Below are 18,643 nucleotides of genomic sequence, written 5' to 3' on the forward strand. Positions count from 1 at the left end.
AGTTGCGGCGCGTGGGCTTATTGCAGTGGCTTCTCTTGTTGGGGAGCATGGGCTTCAGTTGTTGCAGCACACAGGCTCTAGAGCACAGGCTCAACAGTTGTGGTGCACGGGCTCAGCTGCTCCAAGGCATGTGGGATCTTCTCAGATCAGGGATCAAACCCACGTCCTCTGCACTGGAAGACAGATCTTTACCACTGAGCCACCAGGGAAGCCCAGAAAAGGCCTCCTTGAGATGGCTGTCCTTAGACCCCGCCAACATGCCGAGAGGAAGCCCACACTGGTCCATGTGAAGAGTCCACATGAACAGGCTCACGTGGCAGGAACCCAGGCCCCCAGCTGATACCAGCATAAACTGCCAGTAACACGAGGAAACCAGACATCAGATGATCCATCCCTGAGCCTTCAGGTTCTCCAGCTCAGGCCCAGGTACCACGGAGCAGGGCCAAATTGTCCCTAGAGTGCCCTGTCCAAATTCCTGACCTGCAGAATTCATGGACAAAATAAACAGCTGTTTTACACGTGCCTGTTTTTGGGTAGTTACACACACAGCCAAGTGAGTGGAATGCACATAAAACCTCTTCTGGAATCCCCACGCCATGCCATGATCTCTCAGGCCTTCCCTTGGGGATACATTCAGGTCGTACTGCTAAATCCCAGAGGCAGACCCAGCTGCGACGCCACCTTGTCATTGGCTGGTCCCCTGTCTTATCACCATGCTGACGTCACACCCCACAATCTCTGTGGATCCACCTGCTCCTTCAGTACAAGAGGCAGCATAAAGCGGCCAGCAAGCCATGGACCCTGGAGCCAGACTGCCTGTGTGTTCCACCACTTAGGTTCCACCACTTAGGAGCTGTGTGGCAAATTTCTTCCGTGCTCTGGGCCTCGGTTTCCTCATCTCTTAAGCCGGGGCTAACAGCTCCTTCTGGGTGGGGGCTGCAGCAAGGATGGGGCTCGGGGCTGAAAGTGTGATGCCTTATCTACGAGGCTGGGCTTACAGTAAATACTGTACAGTGTTACCCACTGTCTTCTGTAAGCATCTTGCAGGCAGGACCCGAGGCCCACCCTCAACAGCGATCAAAGGGCTTGGCACTTCCACACTCAATCAGCATGGAAGAAACGAATGGATGGACACAGGTCACAGCTCCAGGTGAGGCTCAGAGAGGAGGACTGTGGATGTGGCCCTCATTCAGTCCTGTGCTGGAGGTGCTCACTCTTTCACAGGCTGGGAAGCTGCACCTTCCCCAAGGTAATCTGACTTCCGGTCACCAAAGACAAAGTCCAAGGGAGAGGCCACAGGGACCCAAGGTTCCTCTGCCCCTCCGTTCAGAACCAACAAACTAGGCTATCTTGCAATCCACTTCTGGGAAGAGCTTGGTGCCTGAGCTCACATCCTTTCCTGTGTCGCAACATATGTCAGCCCGCTCCTGAATTATGTGGTCCAGTTCTCTGTCCATATGCAGCTCTGCATTCAACTGGTGAGATCACCAAACTTCATCCATCTCTCCCAATTCCAGATTTTTGACCTTTGATCAGTGCTCTGGGGCCAGACAGTCTGCAAAATCCCGATTTGCTGATGGTTTCTGTTAAAAGAATCATTAGTGAGTTGATAATGCATCTTGGAGAAAGGAAACAAGACAGAATCTCCTGGAGATGACTCAACCAGCCCACACCAAGACCCACTGACCATCTGGAAAAATCAATGCCCTTCCTAGGAAATGACAGAGCCATGCAAAATACCACCCCCACACTCCAGCATGTATGTTTAAAATGGACAGCTCAACACACAGCCAGGGAACAAACACAGAGATAAGCTGGCCCTGAACGTCAGAAGAGCAAAAAAGATTAACAGTGGGGGTTCTCACCTGACCACGCTTCTGATCACAGCTCCCATTCTGGTTCCCTGGAGAGACCCCAGACACACAAGTGACCAGAGGGGCCACAAGGAGCATCCAGCATAAGAGAAAGAATGGGCTCTTTCTCTTTCTCTCACCCTGGACAGTCAGGTACCTGGAACTTCCATCTCCATTCTAGACACCAAATCTTAAATGAACTAGAGACAAATGCACACAATCAGAGGCAAAAGACCAGATTCAACTGCTGAGCAAACAGGGGCCACCCGAACATTCTTTCCCATTTTTCCAGTGACTGGTAATCAGCATGGACAATAATAGACACAACATGCTACAGCCAGGCGGGCAGGGTCCTCGCTCAGCACCTGCCCCCGGATTCTGAGCCACTGCGATGGTCCTAGCTCCTCCTCCCTCATAGCTTTTCTGCCCTTTACTGTTCCTGCTCACTGCTGCTCCTGCCACCCGAAAAGCTGACTCCGATCCCTGTCTTCATTGGTTTCTTCTGGTTGCCTGTCTTTATCCTGATGGGTTGAGCTCTTCTGATTCCTGGCTCTCTCAGAGCCGTGACCAGCAAGGGCCACATCCTGCTGGCAGCACACCGGTCGTTGAGTCTTTGGTGGTCCTCAAGCTGTATTTGGTGATCCTCAAGCTGGTGGTCCTCAACTGTACTCTCCCCACCTGGGAAGAAGTTTCACTTTGGACCAGACTCCAGGAATCCAAGTTCATCCCAAATTGGAAACTGGGTGAAAAAAGCATCATTCTTTGTTTCTCTCGTACATGTAAAACCTCTTCCCTTAACACGAGTTCACACTTTCGCAGGGAAGAACCTTGTCCTGTATTCCTTCCCCAAGCTTGGCCACAGAGCAATTCCTGGACCTCAGAGACCCAGACCAGAGTCTGGCCTTTGGCAGTTACTCTCTAGGTAACAATTTGGGCAAATTTTTTAGCCTATGTGAGTTTTTTTTCACATTTGAAACATGGGGATGATAACAGATACTCTACCAGGTAACTGAGGTGTGAGAATGAGCTGACAGTAACGAAAACACATGTGGTGAACTGAAGTGCCACACAAACCGTAACAAGACAGTGCCCGCATGAAGCAGCTGAGGAAGGCTCTGCCCCATCTGAGCTCCAGCCATCTGCAACTCTCCAACCACCGTGCTCCCCAGGTTGTCTCAGAGGCATCTTTAGGGGCGACCCCCTACCCCAATCAAACACTAAATGCAGGCAAGGGGGCCGGATCCCACCGCTTCACCGCCTGCCTGCCCTGCACACCCTGGTGGTCCAGCCCCAGCCCTGAGAATTCTGGCCCTCACGAGGTAGTAGACGCTCAGTGGTAGAGAATCTAGCGGCGTTGTAAAAGACCCAGGTTCAATCCCTCGGTCGGGAAGATCCCCTGGAAAAGGGAATGGTAACCCACTCCAGTGTTCTTGCCTGGAGAATCCCATGGACAGAGGAGCCTGGTGGACTACGGTCCATGGAGTCACAGAGTCAGACACGACTGAGCAGCTAACACTTCCATCAGGGGCACTGGGCAAGCATCCATTTCTCCCTCGATAGTGGAATCACGACCTCCAATTCACAGGGTTCACCTCCATTCTCCCCTAAAATGGCCCTGAAGTGAGAAGGAATTGGGGGTAAAGGTACAAACCTTCCAAGGCAAGGACATGGCCCCAGAGGCAGCAGGTGCCATGAGGCAGAGGGATGTCACAAAAGCTCTGGAAGGTGCGGCATGGTCGCTGACCTGGGGACAGGAGGGAGCCACAGAACCCCAGGAACCTGTGTAACCGGGCGCGCCAGGCAGCTCTGATGGCTGTGGGTGCAGATGCCAACACCAGCCACCAGTCTCCATGTGGCGCTCTTGGCTTTTTCCTTTCGAGACAGTTGAGATGGTTCTGCCCTCACAGAACTTGGCCCAGCTAAGGGCAGCGATGCAGAGACTTGCAGAAAATACAGACGGGAAGTCTGAACACGAAGGGAAGATGCCCAGGGCCCTTTCCCAGCTATAGATCAGCCCCTCAGCATCCTCCTCCTAGAAGGTGATGAGAACATTATTCTCTGGGGGAACAGGCCCAGAATCAAAGAGCCTTCATGTACTGTCTACCCCACCACTGCATGCAAAGAGCAGAGGAGCAACCTCCCTGGTGGTCCAGTGGTTAAGACGCCCCACTGCCACTACTGGAGGTGCAGATGCAATCCCTGGTCAGGGAAATAAGATCCCATATGCTGCAGTAAAAATAAATAAATAAATAAGTAAATAAAAGGCGGAGGAAATGTCCCACGTCCTATCCACGTCCTCCACCCAACTGGGATGAGGCCCAGCAGTTTTAAGACCCATTCTTCTTTTCCACTGTTTGAGGTTTCTTATTTTGGGCTCCAACATGTACTTGGTATTTCCTTTACTTATGTGTGTGCTCAGTCATGTCTGACTCTTTGCAACCCTACAGACTGTAGCCTGCCAGGCTCCTCTGTCCCTGGGATTTCCCAAGAAAGAATACTGGGTTGCCATTTCCTCCTCCAGGGGATCTTCCTGACTCAGGGTTTGAACCCACGTCTCTTGCATCTCCCACACTGGGAGACAGATTCTATATTACTGTGCCACCTGAAAAGCCCAAGCCCCCTTCTCAAATATATTAAAAAAAAAATAGCCAAGATCACCAGACATTTGAGGAAAGCTTCTTACTCAAAGGTCAAAGAGCAAAGTAAGCAAACAAATGGAAGAAACTCAAAAGACAGATATATTGTGGGGAAAAGAAGAAAAATGTACTAGCATCCCCAGAGAGAGAAGAACAAGACCACGAACAAGGGAAAAAGAGCAGGGAAGAGCGCCTGACATTTTACAACATGATAAAGGAAATAAAACCTTCAACAGAAAGCTCAAAGGCAAAGATTTGAAACATAATCAGAAAAATTCTTGGAAAGCGGAACAAAGAAAGAGATGGAAAATGCCAAGAAACTGTAAAGGAAATTTGAGGCTCAATCCAAAAGTGCAACATCCTACTTAACTTATTCCAGAAAGGGATGATAAAATGGAAGGGAAAGAATTATCAAAGAAACATTCAGGAAAATTTCCCAGAACCTTAAGACATGAGTAGTGTCCACCCTGAAAAAGCCCACCAGATGCCCTGCATGATGAACACCCCATCTCTCGTGAGATTTCAGAACAATGGGGATAAAGACAAGATCCTAAAAGCTAGGAGAAAAAAAAAAAGAGTTACATACAAGCTTTAAGGATCCAGCAGACTTTCCAAAAACAACACTGGAAGCTAAGAGACAGTTAAAAACACACCTTCAAAATTCAGAGGGAGAATGATTTTCAATTCAGAAATCATATTCCCACTGAACACCAGTGAACTTAAACATGATAATAAAGATATTTGCAGATAATGTTCAGATTTCAAAAAACAGAACTCCCGTGCAACCTATCTTCTCAGGAAGCCCCTGGAAGATGTATGCTCACCAAAAAGAGCAAACCTCAAACGCTGAAAAGATGGCACCCAGGGAACAGGCGGTTCAGGACAGGAAAGATGGCAGGATTCCTGGACTGACGGTGAAGGCAAGACCCAGGACAACAGCTGAAAAGTAAGAGGCCTCGAGGACAACCAGTCCAGATGGGGGCAAGGAGGGCAGGACTCCAGGAGGATCGCCACCTGGAAAACCCAGAACTAGGGGACTGACAGGAGGGCTTCTTTTTTTATTCGACTGAAGTGCTGGGGGGATAAATTAATGATAAGAGACAGAAAACAGCAAGCCAAAGAGACAGACAAGTAGTAACCAGAGGGAAAACAAAGCGGAAAAAGGAAATGTTGTCTTGGGTCATTGTAAGGCTGAGCCCTGAACAACAGTTACAGATGTTTAATCCACACACTGAACACAGACTAAGAAAAATCAGGATACGATCACATTAAAAAGAGGAAGGAAAGAAAACGTGTGTGTGTGTGTGTGCATGCGCGCGCGCACTGTAATTGGAGATAAGATGCCTAACTCAAAGCCTTCCCTGGACTTCCCTGGCAGTCCAGTGGTTAAAACTCTGCACTTCCACTGTAGGGGGAATGGGTTCAATCCCTGGTTGGGGAACTAAGCAAGATCCCACATGCTGCATAGCGTGACCAAAAACAAAACCCCAAAACCAAAACAAAAAGCCTTCTGCAGCAGGAAGTCACTATGTAACACTACATAAAACTGAAAAGCTAAGAAATAACAGTAAAAGCCTATTTTTAGGTCACTGGAACCAATGAAACCAGTTTCAAGAGTTGAAAGTGGGATGACTTTGAGAGTGAGGAGGAGTTAGGGCAGTTTTGTGTTTCAATCAAGGGCACACATTACTTCAATAAAAGTAAAATCCTAGTTGTTTAAATTTTGTTTTTAAAAAAAAAGCAAATGTCTCTAAGAGGCCCGACAGAGAGTCTGGCTCTGAGCCGGGTACACAACAGGTTGGTTCTATCTGAAATGAGAGGCCCCCAGTCCAGTGTTGGGACACTGAGGCGGAAGGGTGGGAGGATGATTCTTTTTGACTTTTCAGGGACACACCCCATCATCAACTCCGTGGGGGCGGCTCCTGCGGGCAGCTGCAGATAAGAGGACCAAGCAGGAGGCGCGGAAAAGGCCAGGCCAGGGCCCAGCCCACCAACTCAGACACTTCGAGCTGGCGGACTAGAGGGGCGGTCTGAACTCCACGGCAGCTGCTGCGCTGTTTGTAAACTCCTTCAGAGAGGCCAAGCAGATAATAGCGTTGCTAGGAGATGTGCCTCACAGGGCAGCCGGCTTCCTGTGAGGACCTTCGTGTGGCTGGAAGGATAGGCCGGGCTGGACCTGAACAAAAGGGTTCTGAGATGGAGTAGCCGCCGACCATCTGCTGCTGCCTCTGGGGCCCAGAGTAAGATGGTCTGGGGGCCTCGGGTGGTCCCCACTTCTGCCGTGAGCCCCAGTCTTCAGGGCCCTGGAGAGAAGGGAGTCTATAGTTGTCCCCCCATCACACGGGATAGCCCCACCCCAGGCCCCCAGTATGGAAGTGCTTTTTGCTTCCAAAGAAACCAGTGGGCAGAGGCTGCTCCTGGGCACCATGGCGAGGCTGGCAGCTGAACAGAAAAGGGAGCCCCACCGTCTCCATCCTCAGGCTTTACCACTCCCTAGGTGCTCAGTGCTTTCCCTGGGGACTCCAGCGCTTCCAGGAACATCGGGCTCTAGGGGCCCTGCCCAGCTGCCACGTTCTCACCTGACAGAGCCGGGCAGGGACTCCAGCCCCGGGGATTCAGCGAGGCCCCACGTGGGTGACTGCAAGGCACATAGCAGGCGTTTAATAAAGTCTTTTCTTGTTTTGGCTGTGCCAAGCCATACACATGCTCTTATTAGTTCCCCACCCAGGGACTGAACCTGCACCCCCTGCAGTGGAAGCTCAGAGTCTTCCTTTATCCGTTCCAAACATCCAGAGGCGTGAGCACCTCTTACCTGCTCGCTCTGTCGCCCGTGCTCTCTGCCCGTGTCTGCCCGTGGAGCTGACAGTCCACGAGGGAGACGGAGCCACTCAGGCTCACACGCTACCCATGCTTAACTGCAAACAGGGGCTGGGAGCCGGAGCCACGGGCAGGCCTTCCTGAGGAGATGCTGGAGTCAAGAGGAAAGGGCTCTGCAGACACTGGGAAAACGGATGTGGTGGGCTGGGTGGAAAAGGAGGCCGGCCTGGCTGCAGGGCCAGCGGGGCCCACCGGGTGCCTGCATTATCTCCTCAAGTTCAAAGGCCACTTCCTGTGCCCCGCGAGTCTTCAGGGATACACATGTTCAAAGTGAGATGAGAGGAGAGACTCTAGCTTCTCTGGGGCCAAGCACACTGCACTCCAATATCCAGGGCCAGGACAAAGCGCCCCCTGCCCCTCTTCCCCGGGGTCTGGGAAGCAGATAATCAGTCATGGTCAGAGTCTCGGTATAAGGAAAACCATGTTTGGGCATTCTACCCGAAACCATCAGCGCAGGTACGGACAGGAGACAGGAAAGCATAGAACTATTGAGGAGGGTGGGCGTCAGAGCAGGGATCTTGAGTTCAAGGGTCCTCCTTCCTCTCCCTGCAGGCCTGCCTGGGGACAAGCCAAAGCATCGCTGGCCTGCGACCTGTCCTGGGGTCTCTGGCCTCCCTTTCCTTCACCCACTCAGCACCTGGAGATTTTCTAAACTGCAATTTCCAGTCATGTCATATTGCTGTGTATCACCAGTAAAACAGAAAGCTTCTGTTTCCTTCTATGCCCCCAAGGCCGTGTACGTCCCCATCCCTGCCTCCCAGGCCCATCGCCTCTAGCCACTGGCCTCTCCTCTGGCCGTGGCTGCCCCCCACCCCTGCAGCTCCCAGCACCCCCAAACCGGCATGCTGAGACTCCTCTCTGCCCAGAATGAATGCTCATCCATGCCACTGCCTGGCAGATGCCAACTCATCTCTAAGACACTGATCCCTGCCCCATCCCACCCCCATCCCCAGCCAGGGCCACTGGGAGAGAGTATCCCTGTCTCCTTGTGCTGTTTAGGCCACACAGATTCCTGGACGGCAGGCAGGGTGAAGGTTGTCTTGCCTGGAGCCCAGCACAGGGCCTGGCCGGGTGCTTGAAGCTCAGCATAGGAGCAAGTGACGTGTCCACACCACACGAGACCCTTACCCACCTGTACCTAGTGGTACAGGGATGTGTGAAGCCCACGGGTTGTGTGTGGTGGTGCCCAGGCAGCCTTGAAGACCCGGGCCGTGAGGTCACCCCCAAGATTATGCAAATCAGTCAGGGATGAGCTGGGATCCACAGCGATGACACGCTCCCTGGGGACCAGGATGTGTACATGGCTGGGTTTGGGAACCAGGTGAATGATGCAGGAGTTGATTAACATGCATGTACTGTCCCTCCACCTCCAGGACTTTCTAAACACCTGCCCCTGGACTGTGGAGCTAAAACACAGGTGAACAGGCAGTGGCCCACCCTGCCCTGTCCCTTAACTAACTTATGGTGTAGAGGGTGGGACAGACGGGACCCTCCCTTCCACGAAAGAGAAGCCCTTTCTATCTACCAATGAGCCACTTATTTGCTGTCCCCACCCTCACCAGAGATGCCAGCACTGAGAAAGGAGCCCTGATCCCGGGTGTCTGCGGAGGAGTTTGGGGGCCACATCACAAAGCATCTCAGCAGGTGACACCTGGTTACATGTGTGCTGGTATCTGGGTGGAAAACCCTGAAGGGGGTCAAGAAGGGAAGGGTGGCCTCTCCAGGAGGAAGCCAGGAAGAGGGTCTTCTAGGTCCCAGACAAAGTGGGGGTGCACAGCTCCCAGCCACCCCCCCTACAGCCCTCTGGCTGCCGCCCGAGCCGTCCTCACCCTCGTAGCAGTCACGCACGGTGCCGAAGTACACGTAGTACTGGTCGTTGGTGAAGAAAAGGAGGCTGAGCCAGGAGTCGAAGGCGTAGATGGGCACGATGAAGAGGATGCGGACGATGTAGCGCTGCTCGTTGGGGCAGCTGTAGCAGCGCAGGTGCATGTAGATCTGGGGGTGGAGGGGGCCGTCAGCAGGAGCCCCAGAGACCACGGCCCGCCCGCTCCACGGGAGGAGGAGCCTGCCCGGGTCCGGCTCTGCCCTCAACTAGCACGGGGACCACCGCGTTAACTCAGCCCTGAGCCTCTGCGTCCTCCTCTCTACACTGTGATGACATACACTTCCCAGGTGAGGCTGTTGTAAGCATACGACCAAGGGGTGCGTGAAGCCCACAGGCTGCGTGCGGTGGTGCCCAGGCTGCCTCACAGACCCAGGGCCATGAGGTCACCCCCAAGATTATGCAAATCAGTCAGGGATGAGCGGGGTCCACAGCGATGACATGCTCCCTGGGGACCAGGACGTGTGCATGGCTGGGTTTGGGAACCAGGTGAATGATGCAGGAGTTGATTAACAGGCATGTACTGTCCCTCCTCTTCCAAGACTTTCTAAACACCTGCCCCTGGGGCGTGGAGCTAAAACACAGGTGAACAGGCAGTGGCCCACCCTGCCCTGTTGCTTAACTAACTTATGGTGCAGAGGGCGGGACAGAAAGGACCCTCCCTTCCACAGAAGGTGGAAGTCCTTTCTGGCTGAGTGGCGGCAGCAACAGCCTCATTCTGGGTCTCACTTTCCCATCTGTTGAACAGGGGGAGCGCTGCCTGCCTCGCTGGCAAGTTGGGAGAATGCACTGCAGTTTTTAGAAAGCAGGGGAAAAAATAAAAGCTGCACACAAATGCCAAGAACGGCTCTAACCACGATGCAACAGTCCCAGCAGCCAGAGTCTCCCTCGTCCCAGCTCCCATGACTTCATGCTTGGCCCAGCCAAGCCCTGTGCTCGGGGGAGGAGGAAGATGAAGCATTTCCCATCTGCTGTGAGCCAGCCGTCTGGGAAGCAATCGGGTTCTAGGAGGGACGGGGAACCCTGGGACCGGAACGGGCTCAGCCTCCCTCTTCACGGAGCAGCCTTCAAACCTTCTTCCTTGGGCAGCCAAGGAACATCCCAGCCCACGGCAGCCTCCTCTGGGAAGGCAAGCCCAGGGGGATGGGAAACTTGACTTCTGTCCCAGCTCTGCCACCAACTTGTATGTGACTAGGCTAGTGTCTCCTCCCTCCTTCCTCTCTGGGTCTCAATTTTCTCATCGGCAAAGGGGACACTGCCACCCTGTACACCGTTCCCAGGTTCCCCTATAGCTTGGGCTGGACGCGTGACCAGTTCTGGCCCACGGAAGGTGGACCATTTCTGGTTGAGAAAGTTAAATATTCAGAGTACTTTGTACACACATCCCTCCCTGCAGTTGTCAGACAGATGTTGTCTTGTAACTGTAAGATGCTGGAGCCACAGAATGGAAACTGACCGGCACTGGGCTGGCTGAGCAAGAACCCGACTCCCCCGGGGAAGCCCCCGAGATTCAGGGCTTATTTATTACTGCAGTGTAGCCTGGCCTGGCCTAACTAATACTGTGTTGGATGAGAAACCTCTCGGGACCACCTCCCCCGGAGCACTGGGGCTTGCTGGCTCGCCTGGCCTGGGTACCTGGTGGCAGGTGATGAGCAGGGCTGTCCAAACGAAGAAGCCAGAGATGGCCTGAGCAGCAGTTGTCATCAGGAACACGGGCTGCTCCATGGCCGTGGGGCTACCCTCAGGGATCACGGAGACGCTGGGCGAGGCTGCTGCCGTGGTGGGCGACGCTGGATCCGGGGCCAGCGCGGCCCCCCTCACGGTCATGGTGCCCGGCAGCAGGGGGCTTCCTGAGAGAAAGCCTCCGAGTTAATGACGAGCTGGCCTAGAAAGAGGGAACCACAGTGTTAGCCTCCTTCCAGTGTCAGCAGCAGCACTGGAAAGAACATTCTAGGCTTTACATCTCCCTTCAAAATGTGACCAGACCCTGACCATGCCTCACTCCAGCCGATGGATTAATGGAACAGGCTCTCTCTGCTTCTTCCTTGGCCCCACCATCCACACAGAGCAGCGAGTGAACCTTCTAAGACATCGGTCAGATTGAGCCCTTCCTCTGCTCAAAACCCTCCAATGGCTCTTGTCTCCATCAGACTACAAGCTGTTGTCCTTACAGAGGCCCACAGACTGCCTGATGGGCCCTCTACACTCTCTGATCTCAAGTCCATTCCCATCATAATCCTCCATTCCAGTCACACTAGCCTCCTCTGGCTCCAACATGCCATGCCTGCTCCTGCCACAGGGCCTTTGCACGGCCTCTGCCCCGCCACACAGCACCTCCCACACACCCTTTAGGTCTCTGCCCTGACCACCCATTCAAATATGACCACCCTCACCCAAGGCACTCTGACCTCTTTATTTCTCTCCAGAGCACTCATTACCACCTGACTTCAGCTGACAAACCGTACATCACTCACGTGTTCGTTAACCCTGTCTCCCGCATCAGATACTAGCTCCCTGACGTCAGGGGCCCTGTTCTGCTCAGGACTGGATCTGCGGCCCTTGGTCAGTGCGGGCACAGGACAGAGTGGGTGTTCAGTGATTGTCTGCAGTCTCCAACCATCTTTACACCTCTTTTACAGTCTAGCAGGGTCACTTTAGCACTGAGGCACCCCCTCTGATATTTCTCCCCAGTGTTCCTAGCGGCTGACACTTGGTCCTCACCATCCCGCTGTGTCGTGCTGGATATTTTGTGGCCCTTCCCCACCTCCAGACTGCTCACCTTTTAATTTAGCTCGCGGACCGCTCTTCCTAAAAGCCTGCCCTGTTCACTTTGCCCATTTAGGTTCTTCCATGCATGTCACCCGCCTCTGTTGTCCTACATGACACGTGCTGCTGTCATTTGCTTGCATTTATCCTCCTAAGTCTGCCCACTCTTCAAGGCAAGACCACTTTTCCATCTTGGAATCCCCAGCAGCAAGCTTAGCACCAAGACCACTTATAATGTTTATTTTATCATCCATCGATTTCCACTCCTCATTTCAAAAGGAATTTGAGGTACGTCAGAGAGAAGCAAAGAATAGGGTTGAGGCAGCTGACATAAAGGAAGATTCTGGGTGGGGAAAGTACACAGGATGGCACTCCAGCATCCCGGGCAGTTACCCCACGTAGACGTCATGTCAGCCCCACACTTCCTGGTAGCAACTTCAGTATCTGGGGTAACAAATTAATAGTTTCACATTGGAAGGAAACCATATATTACAGAACTGTTGTTATGGTTCTCCTGGCAAGTTTACAAACAAGGGCCAATGGTAGGCTGGGGGCTGGCATCACTCTCAAAGAGTGAAGCCATTCCATCAGAAGCACCTGGAAAGCTCTAGGAGGACCAGTCACTCCCCCCCCCCCCCCCCACAGACTTGCCAAGACCCACGGCCCTGATGGAAGTCCTTTACAGTGTTGCCACCTGTTGACAGGTTGGACAATGCCATCCTGGGGTCACAGAGCATCCATGCAGCAAAGGCCCCAGACTAACCAGAAATGGACCAGGTGACCATCCAACCACTGATGCAAACAGGTGAGAAGGTGAGACAAGAAAGAGCCCTGGCTGAGGCTCAAGCCTCAGCTCCACCACGACCGGCTGTGTGTCTGCACAGGCTCAGTGGACCCCAGAGGGTCTCCACTGCCTGACCCAGAAAACAGCCAACCCCCCACACCCAACCATCCCAGCCTGAACCCTGCAGTCAGCCCAGATGACCTCTCCCAGTGCCCTCCCCGTCTGAGCTACAAGATACCGACACCAACAGGAGGGTTCCTGGGGTCTTCCCGAGGTGCATCCTGACCCCGAGACAAAGGAGAGGATTTTTCCCACATCTCCCCACCCCTCTGCCCCCATCTGAGTCATGTCTGCTCTTAGCTATATGTTTTTACCCTGGAAGAGCCCCCTGTGTTTCTATTTTCCTGTAAAAATAAATGATCTCTAACGCGCCGACTGAGAGAAGAATCTCGATTAAAAACTCAAAACTGGAGAAGGCATCTATATAAAGAAACTCAAAACTGGAGAAGGTGTCTATATAAAGACTGGTGGCGCTTTGAAAAAGAGACACAGTGACAAGTCTAAGAATAGCTCCTGTAAGTATGGTTGCAACATTGAAAACCAGTGCCAGAAATATTTCCTAAAAGAGATTTGGGTTGTAAATCATCATCTTTGTCTGTCATCCCAAATTAAATGAATAAACACAAGGAAATGGGGGGGGGGGCTTCAGGAAGTAGAGACATGCTTCCATCTTCTCCTTCTGAGCAACGACTGGGTGTGTCAAAGGCTGTTTTGTCCTCGACTAACAGCAGTGCTGACGGGACTGTGTACGGACTTCCCGAGACGGGGTAACCGCTGAGCTCTGGCTCCGCCAAGGGGTGACCCCGCTAGGGCATCTATTCAGTGCGGCCGGTTTCCTGCGGGGCTTTGCTTCTTCTCCTTCGAGCGCTCTCCTTATGTCGGTCATCTGGTTCCCAAGAAGTCCACTCAGAGGGCGGGTGACTTGCCCCCAAATCAGACCCAGGACTTCAACCCGGGTCCTAGAACATGTTCCAGGTGCGTACTGTCTACCAATGGGGGCCATGGGTGAGCTGCCCCCCTGGGCTCCAAGCTCCCTTCCAGGACGGGGGTGACGGAGGTCATGGCTGTCTCACCATGGCCCTGACCCCTAGCAGGAAGGGGAGGGAGGTACTTTCCAGGAGGGGAAGCCGTGGCCTCGGCGGGCGCTCCTGCAGCCTGACCCACACCAGCCACGTTTCTGACCATGTCTCGTGCTGGGGCCCCGTGATTTACAGACCATTGACCTCATTCTCAGGCGGCCCTCGCTGTTTACAAACCATTTCCCCCCACATGACCTCATGCCTTTTTTCACAGCCACTCTGAAGTAAGTAGGACTGTCTGCATCTTAGAGATGAGGAGAACAAAGTGAAACTGGGTGTTTACAGCTTCCAGGGTACCACCAAATGACTCGAGGGCTTTCACAATAACCCCCAAAATACTTCTGAGGGTTCCACCAAATGACTCAAGGGCTTTCACAATAACCCCCAAAATACTTCTGGGGGTTCCACCAAATAACTCTAGGATTTTCATAATAACCTCCCAAATACTTCAGGCAGTGCTCTGACTTACAGGCGCAGGGTCCCTGGCACCCAGAGAGGCAGGTGAAGGCGGCTCTCAGGGCTCGCCCTGTTTCCGGGACCCTGGGCAGCTAGCTCATGGCACTAAACCCCGCAAACTTCACAGAGTGCGGGCGCTGGCGGCAGTGGGTGGGCACTGGTTCCCATGCTTTCACACTCGGGACAGGCACCTTCCTGGAAAGAAGCTCTGCCGGCCTGGGTCCCAAGAGCGAGCAGGACGCTGGCTTGGTGACACCTCAGACTTGGGAGAAGTAGGGGGTTTTGCTCCCCAGGGGAAAGGACCTCCATAGTTGCCTTTTCTCTACGCAACCCACACACACCAGAGGGGGCGGACTCACAGATGGAGCTCAGAACCTCAGCTCTAGCAGGTCCCCTGTATGTTCTTAATTGACTGAAGTTAAACTGCCAGGGTCGTGGTAGAGAGCCTGAGGGGAGACACTGGAGTCATCTTTCCAGCAAACACTACCTGAGGCCTTTGGACACTGTGCTAGGCATGGAAGACCAGGTTGAAGGACTCATGGCTCCTTTACACGCCTGCTCTACGTGACTGGGGAACCTGGAGGCCTCACCCCCACCACATTGCACAAGGGAATGCCCACTACCCAGGGAGCCCCGAGGAAGCACCAACCACCTTGGCCAAGGCTGGGGAGAGGGGTCGGGGAAGGCTTCAAAGTGGCAGCGGCTTTGGGCAGAGCTCCAAGGAGCACACCCAAGCTCCAGCTGTGAGGTCAGCAAGCCGAGTTCCTACTGGACTCCACCACCTGCAAGCTTGACTTCATGTCTCAGAGCTTCAGTTGCTTCATCTATAATATTTGAAGGTAACAACATCATTGTCAGGGGAGTTTCCACTTTACACAAGTCCCATTAGTAAATGAAGACAGAATGCAACCAAAAAATGACCATTTTGCAACTCCTAATACAAACAACGGACATAGATATGGATCATCAGTGGATGATAAAACCACTGGGTGAGGCTTCTGGGGAATCTGATAAAGGATGAAACAGGCCACAGTCAAGGTCAACATTACTGAAGAGGGGCATGGGGTACACAGAACACATACGACATCATCTAGGAAGAACCCTCATCCCAAAAGTGAACTGGAATCAAAGCAAGTCCCTAGAACCAACCACCAGTACCCAGGAAATACAGAGGGTGGCACAACAGATGAAATGATACCATGAGGAAGCAGCAGTAAAGCCAGACCATGGGACCACTTTATAGGACAAAGGACCTGGTTTCTCCCAGGAATCAAAGGTTTATAAACAAAGGTGGCTGAGGGGCAGTAATAGAACAAGAGGCCAAGGAGACATTACAACTAAATGCAACATGTGGACCTGGTTGAGTCTCTATGCTAGCTGCTGCTGCTGCTACGTCGCTTCAGTCGTGTCCAACTCTGTGCGACCCCAGAGACGGCAGCCCACCAAGCTCCCCCATCCCTGGGATTCTCCAGGCAAGAATACTGGAGTGGGTTGCCATTTCCTTCTCCAATGCATGAAAGTGAAAAGTGAAAGTGAAGTCGCTCAGTCGTGTCTGACTCTTAGCGACCCCATTGGAGTATAATGGGTTATACTCCTATATAAAACAAGAAGTTAAAGAAAATAAAAAATAAATCAAAAATAGAAGAAGACACCTTTGAAATAGATAGCACATGAGAATTCCTGCCAATTTTGTTAGGTACATGTGTTAAGTCGCTTCAGTCATGTCCAACTCTTTGTGACCCTATGGACCATAGCCCACCAGGCTCCTCTGTCCATGGGACTCTCCAGGCAAGAATACTGGTGTGGGTTGCCATTTCCTCCTCCAGGGGATCTTCCCAACTGAGGGATCGAACCCGCATCTTCTGTATTGGCAGGTGGGTTCTTCACTGATGAGCCACTTGGGAAGCCCACATTAGGTGCATGGTAGGTATGCAAAAATAAATGTGTTTATCAATGGAGGAAGAATAATCATTTCAATAAATAGTACTAGCTAGAACAACTGGATATCCAGAGACTAACCAAAAAAAGAACCTTAACCTAACTGTGGTGTTGGAGAAGACTCTTGAGAGTCCCTTGGACTGCAAGGAGATCCAACCAGTCCATCCTAAAGGAGATCAGTCCTGGGTGTTCATTGGAAGGACTAATGCTGAAGCTGAAACTCCAATACTTTGGCCACCTGATATGAAGAGCTGACTCATTGGAAAAGACCCCGATGGTGGGAAAGATTGAGGGCAGGAGGAGAAGGGGACGACGGAGGATGAGATGGCTGGATGGCATCACCAACTCAATGGACATGGGTTTGGGTGGACTCTGGGAGTTGGTGATGGACAGGGAAGCCTGGCGTGCTGTGGTTCATGGGGTCGCAAAGAGTCAGACACGACGGAGTGACTCAACTAACTAACTGAACTGAACCTAAACCCTACACCATATACAAAAATTAATTCAAAATGGATCATGGATTTAAATGCAAAATATTAAAAATAATAATAATAATAATTTTTTAAAATGCAAAATATAGGGACTTCCCTGGTGTCTCAGTGGATAGGTATCTGCCTGCCAATGCAGGGGGCATGGGTTCAATCCCTTGTCCAGGAAGATCCCATATGCCGCAGAGCAACTAAGCCCACACACCACAACTAGCCTTACTCCAGGGACCGAGAGTTGCAACTACTGAAGCATGTGCACCCTAGAGCTTGTGCTCCACAACAGAAAAACCATCACAAGGAGAAGCCCGGCACCTCAACAAATAGTAGCCCCCACTCACTGTGACTAGAGAAGGCCCATGTCAGGAGCAACAAAAATTCAGCAAAGTCAAAAATAAAATAATAGATCATTTTTTTAAATGCAAAATATAAGACTACAAACCTTTTAGAAGACATAGGAGAAAATCTTTGAAACACAGAGCTAGGTGCAGTGTTCTTAGACTTACCACCAAAAGCATGACCCTCTAAAAGGAAAAACTGAGTGGACGTCACCAAAAGTAAAAACTTGCATGCTGTGATTATGTGAACAGCATGAAAAGACAAGCCACAGAGCAGAAGAAAATATCGTTGAGCCACATATCCAACAAATAACCAGCATCTGGAATATAAAATATAAAATATAGCATATAAAATGCTCAAAGCTCAACAGTAAAAAAAAAAAAAAAACCCCAAACAATTCAGTCAGAAAATTTGCAAAAGATACAAACAGACATTTCACACAAGAAGTTGCATGGTCAACATGTAAACAGCTATTCAACATTAGCAATTAGGAAAATGCAAACTAAAACCACTATGAAGTATCACTACCCACATATAAATATGAAATAGTGACATCAAACGTAGGTGAGGATGCAGAGAAACTGGCTCACACATACATTCCTGGAGGCAGTATGAGATGGTAGAGCCGCTCTGGAAGAGAGTCTGGCAGTTTCTTATAAAACAGGCACTTACCATACAACTCCGTAATCACTCTTAGACGTTTATCCTAGGGAAATGAAAATGTACATTCACACAAAAACTTATACACGAAATGTTCACAGCAGCTGCGTTTGTAACTGTCTCGGAAACATGGAAACAATCCAAACGTCCTTCTACAGGTGAAAGGTTAAGCTTTTGGTACATCCAGACCATGGAACACCACTCAGCAACAAAGAGGAACAAACTATTGATACAGGCAGCAGTCTAAATGGATCTCGAGGTATTGTTTAAGTGAAAACTGTAAGTCTTAAAATATCACATACTGCCTGGTTCTGTTTATATAACATACTCAAGACAACAAATCTATAAAGATGGAGAACAGATCAGTGGCTGGCCGAGGCAGCAAGGAAAGGGGGCGCACAAATACACAGAGGGAAACACAGGAGTTCCCTCCAGGCAGAGACATACTTTGTATCTTGAAGTGGTGGTGGCTACATGAGACTACAGGAGACAAAACTGCAAAAAAGGACACACACAAGCAAACAGGGAAAACTGCACAAGGTCTGTCGTCTGTTGTCTAGTTGGGCTTCCCTGGTAGCTCGGCAGTAAAGAGTCCGCCTGCAGTGCAGGAGATTCGGGTTTGATCCCTGGGTTGGGAAGATTTCCCAGAGAAGGAAAAGGCAACCCACTCCAGTATTCTTGCCTGGGAAATCCCATGGACAGAGGAGCCTGGTGGGCTACAGTCCATGGACTGTAGAGTCAGACACGATTTAGAGTCTAAACAACAACTGTTGTCTAGTTAACAGCACCATAGGGACTTCCCTGGTGGTCCAGTGGCTAAGACTCCAT

The 18,643-nt window shown here is 51.6% G+C and overlaps 1 protein-coding gene and 1 long non-coding RNA gene across 5 annotated transcripts in view; both read right to left on the bottom strand.

Moving 5' to 3' along the window:
• Nucleotides 1–18,643, bottom strand: part of TMEM184B (transmembrane protein 184B) — a 50,499-nt gene that overhangs the window by 13,128 nt on the left and 18,728 nt on the right. For 3 of the 4 annotated variants that reach the window (XM_020896481.2, XM_070453318.1, XM_070453319.1), the window contains 2 exons: nucleotides 10,884–11,133; nucleotides 9,196–9,361 (listed from right to left, as the gene is read on the bottom strand). In XM_020896481.2, the coding sequence (XP_020752140.2) occupies nucleotides 9,196–9,361; nucleotides 10,884–11,075 (358 nt within the window). In that variant the 5' untranslated portion in view covers nucleotides 11,076–11,133. The remainder of the gene's footprint in view (nucleotides 1–9,195; nucleotides 9,362–10,883; nucleotides 11,134–18,643) is intronic. The other variant, XM_020896480.2, reaches the window with a different exon arrangement.
• Nucleotides 510–8,141, bottom strand: LOC139030557 (uncharacterized). Its single transcript, XR_011482923.1, has 2 exons — nucleotides 1,866–8,141; nucleotides 510–1,583 (listed from the first exon to the last, which is right to left on the bottom strand). It is a non-coding gene; the product is annotated as an uncharacterized lncRNA (long non-coding RNA).

Source organism: Odocoileus virginianus, chromosome 23, assembly GCF_023699985.2.
Source record: "Odocoileus virginianus isolate 20LAN1187 ecotype Illinois chromosome 23, Ovbor_1.2, whole genome shotgun sequence".
In the NCBI taxonomy this organism is placed as follows: domain Eukaryota; kingdom Metazoa; phylum Chordata; class Mammalia; order Artiodactyla; family Cervidae; genus Odocoileus; species Odocoileus virginianus.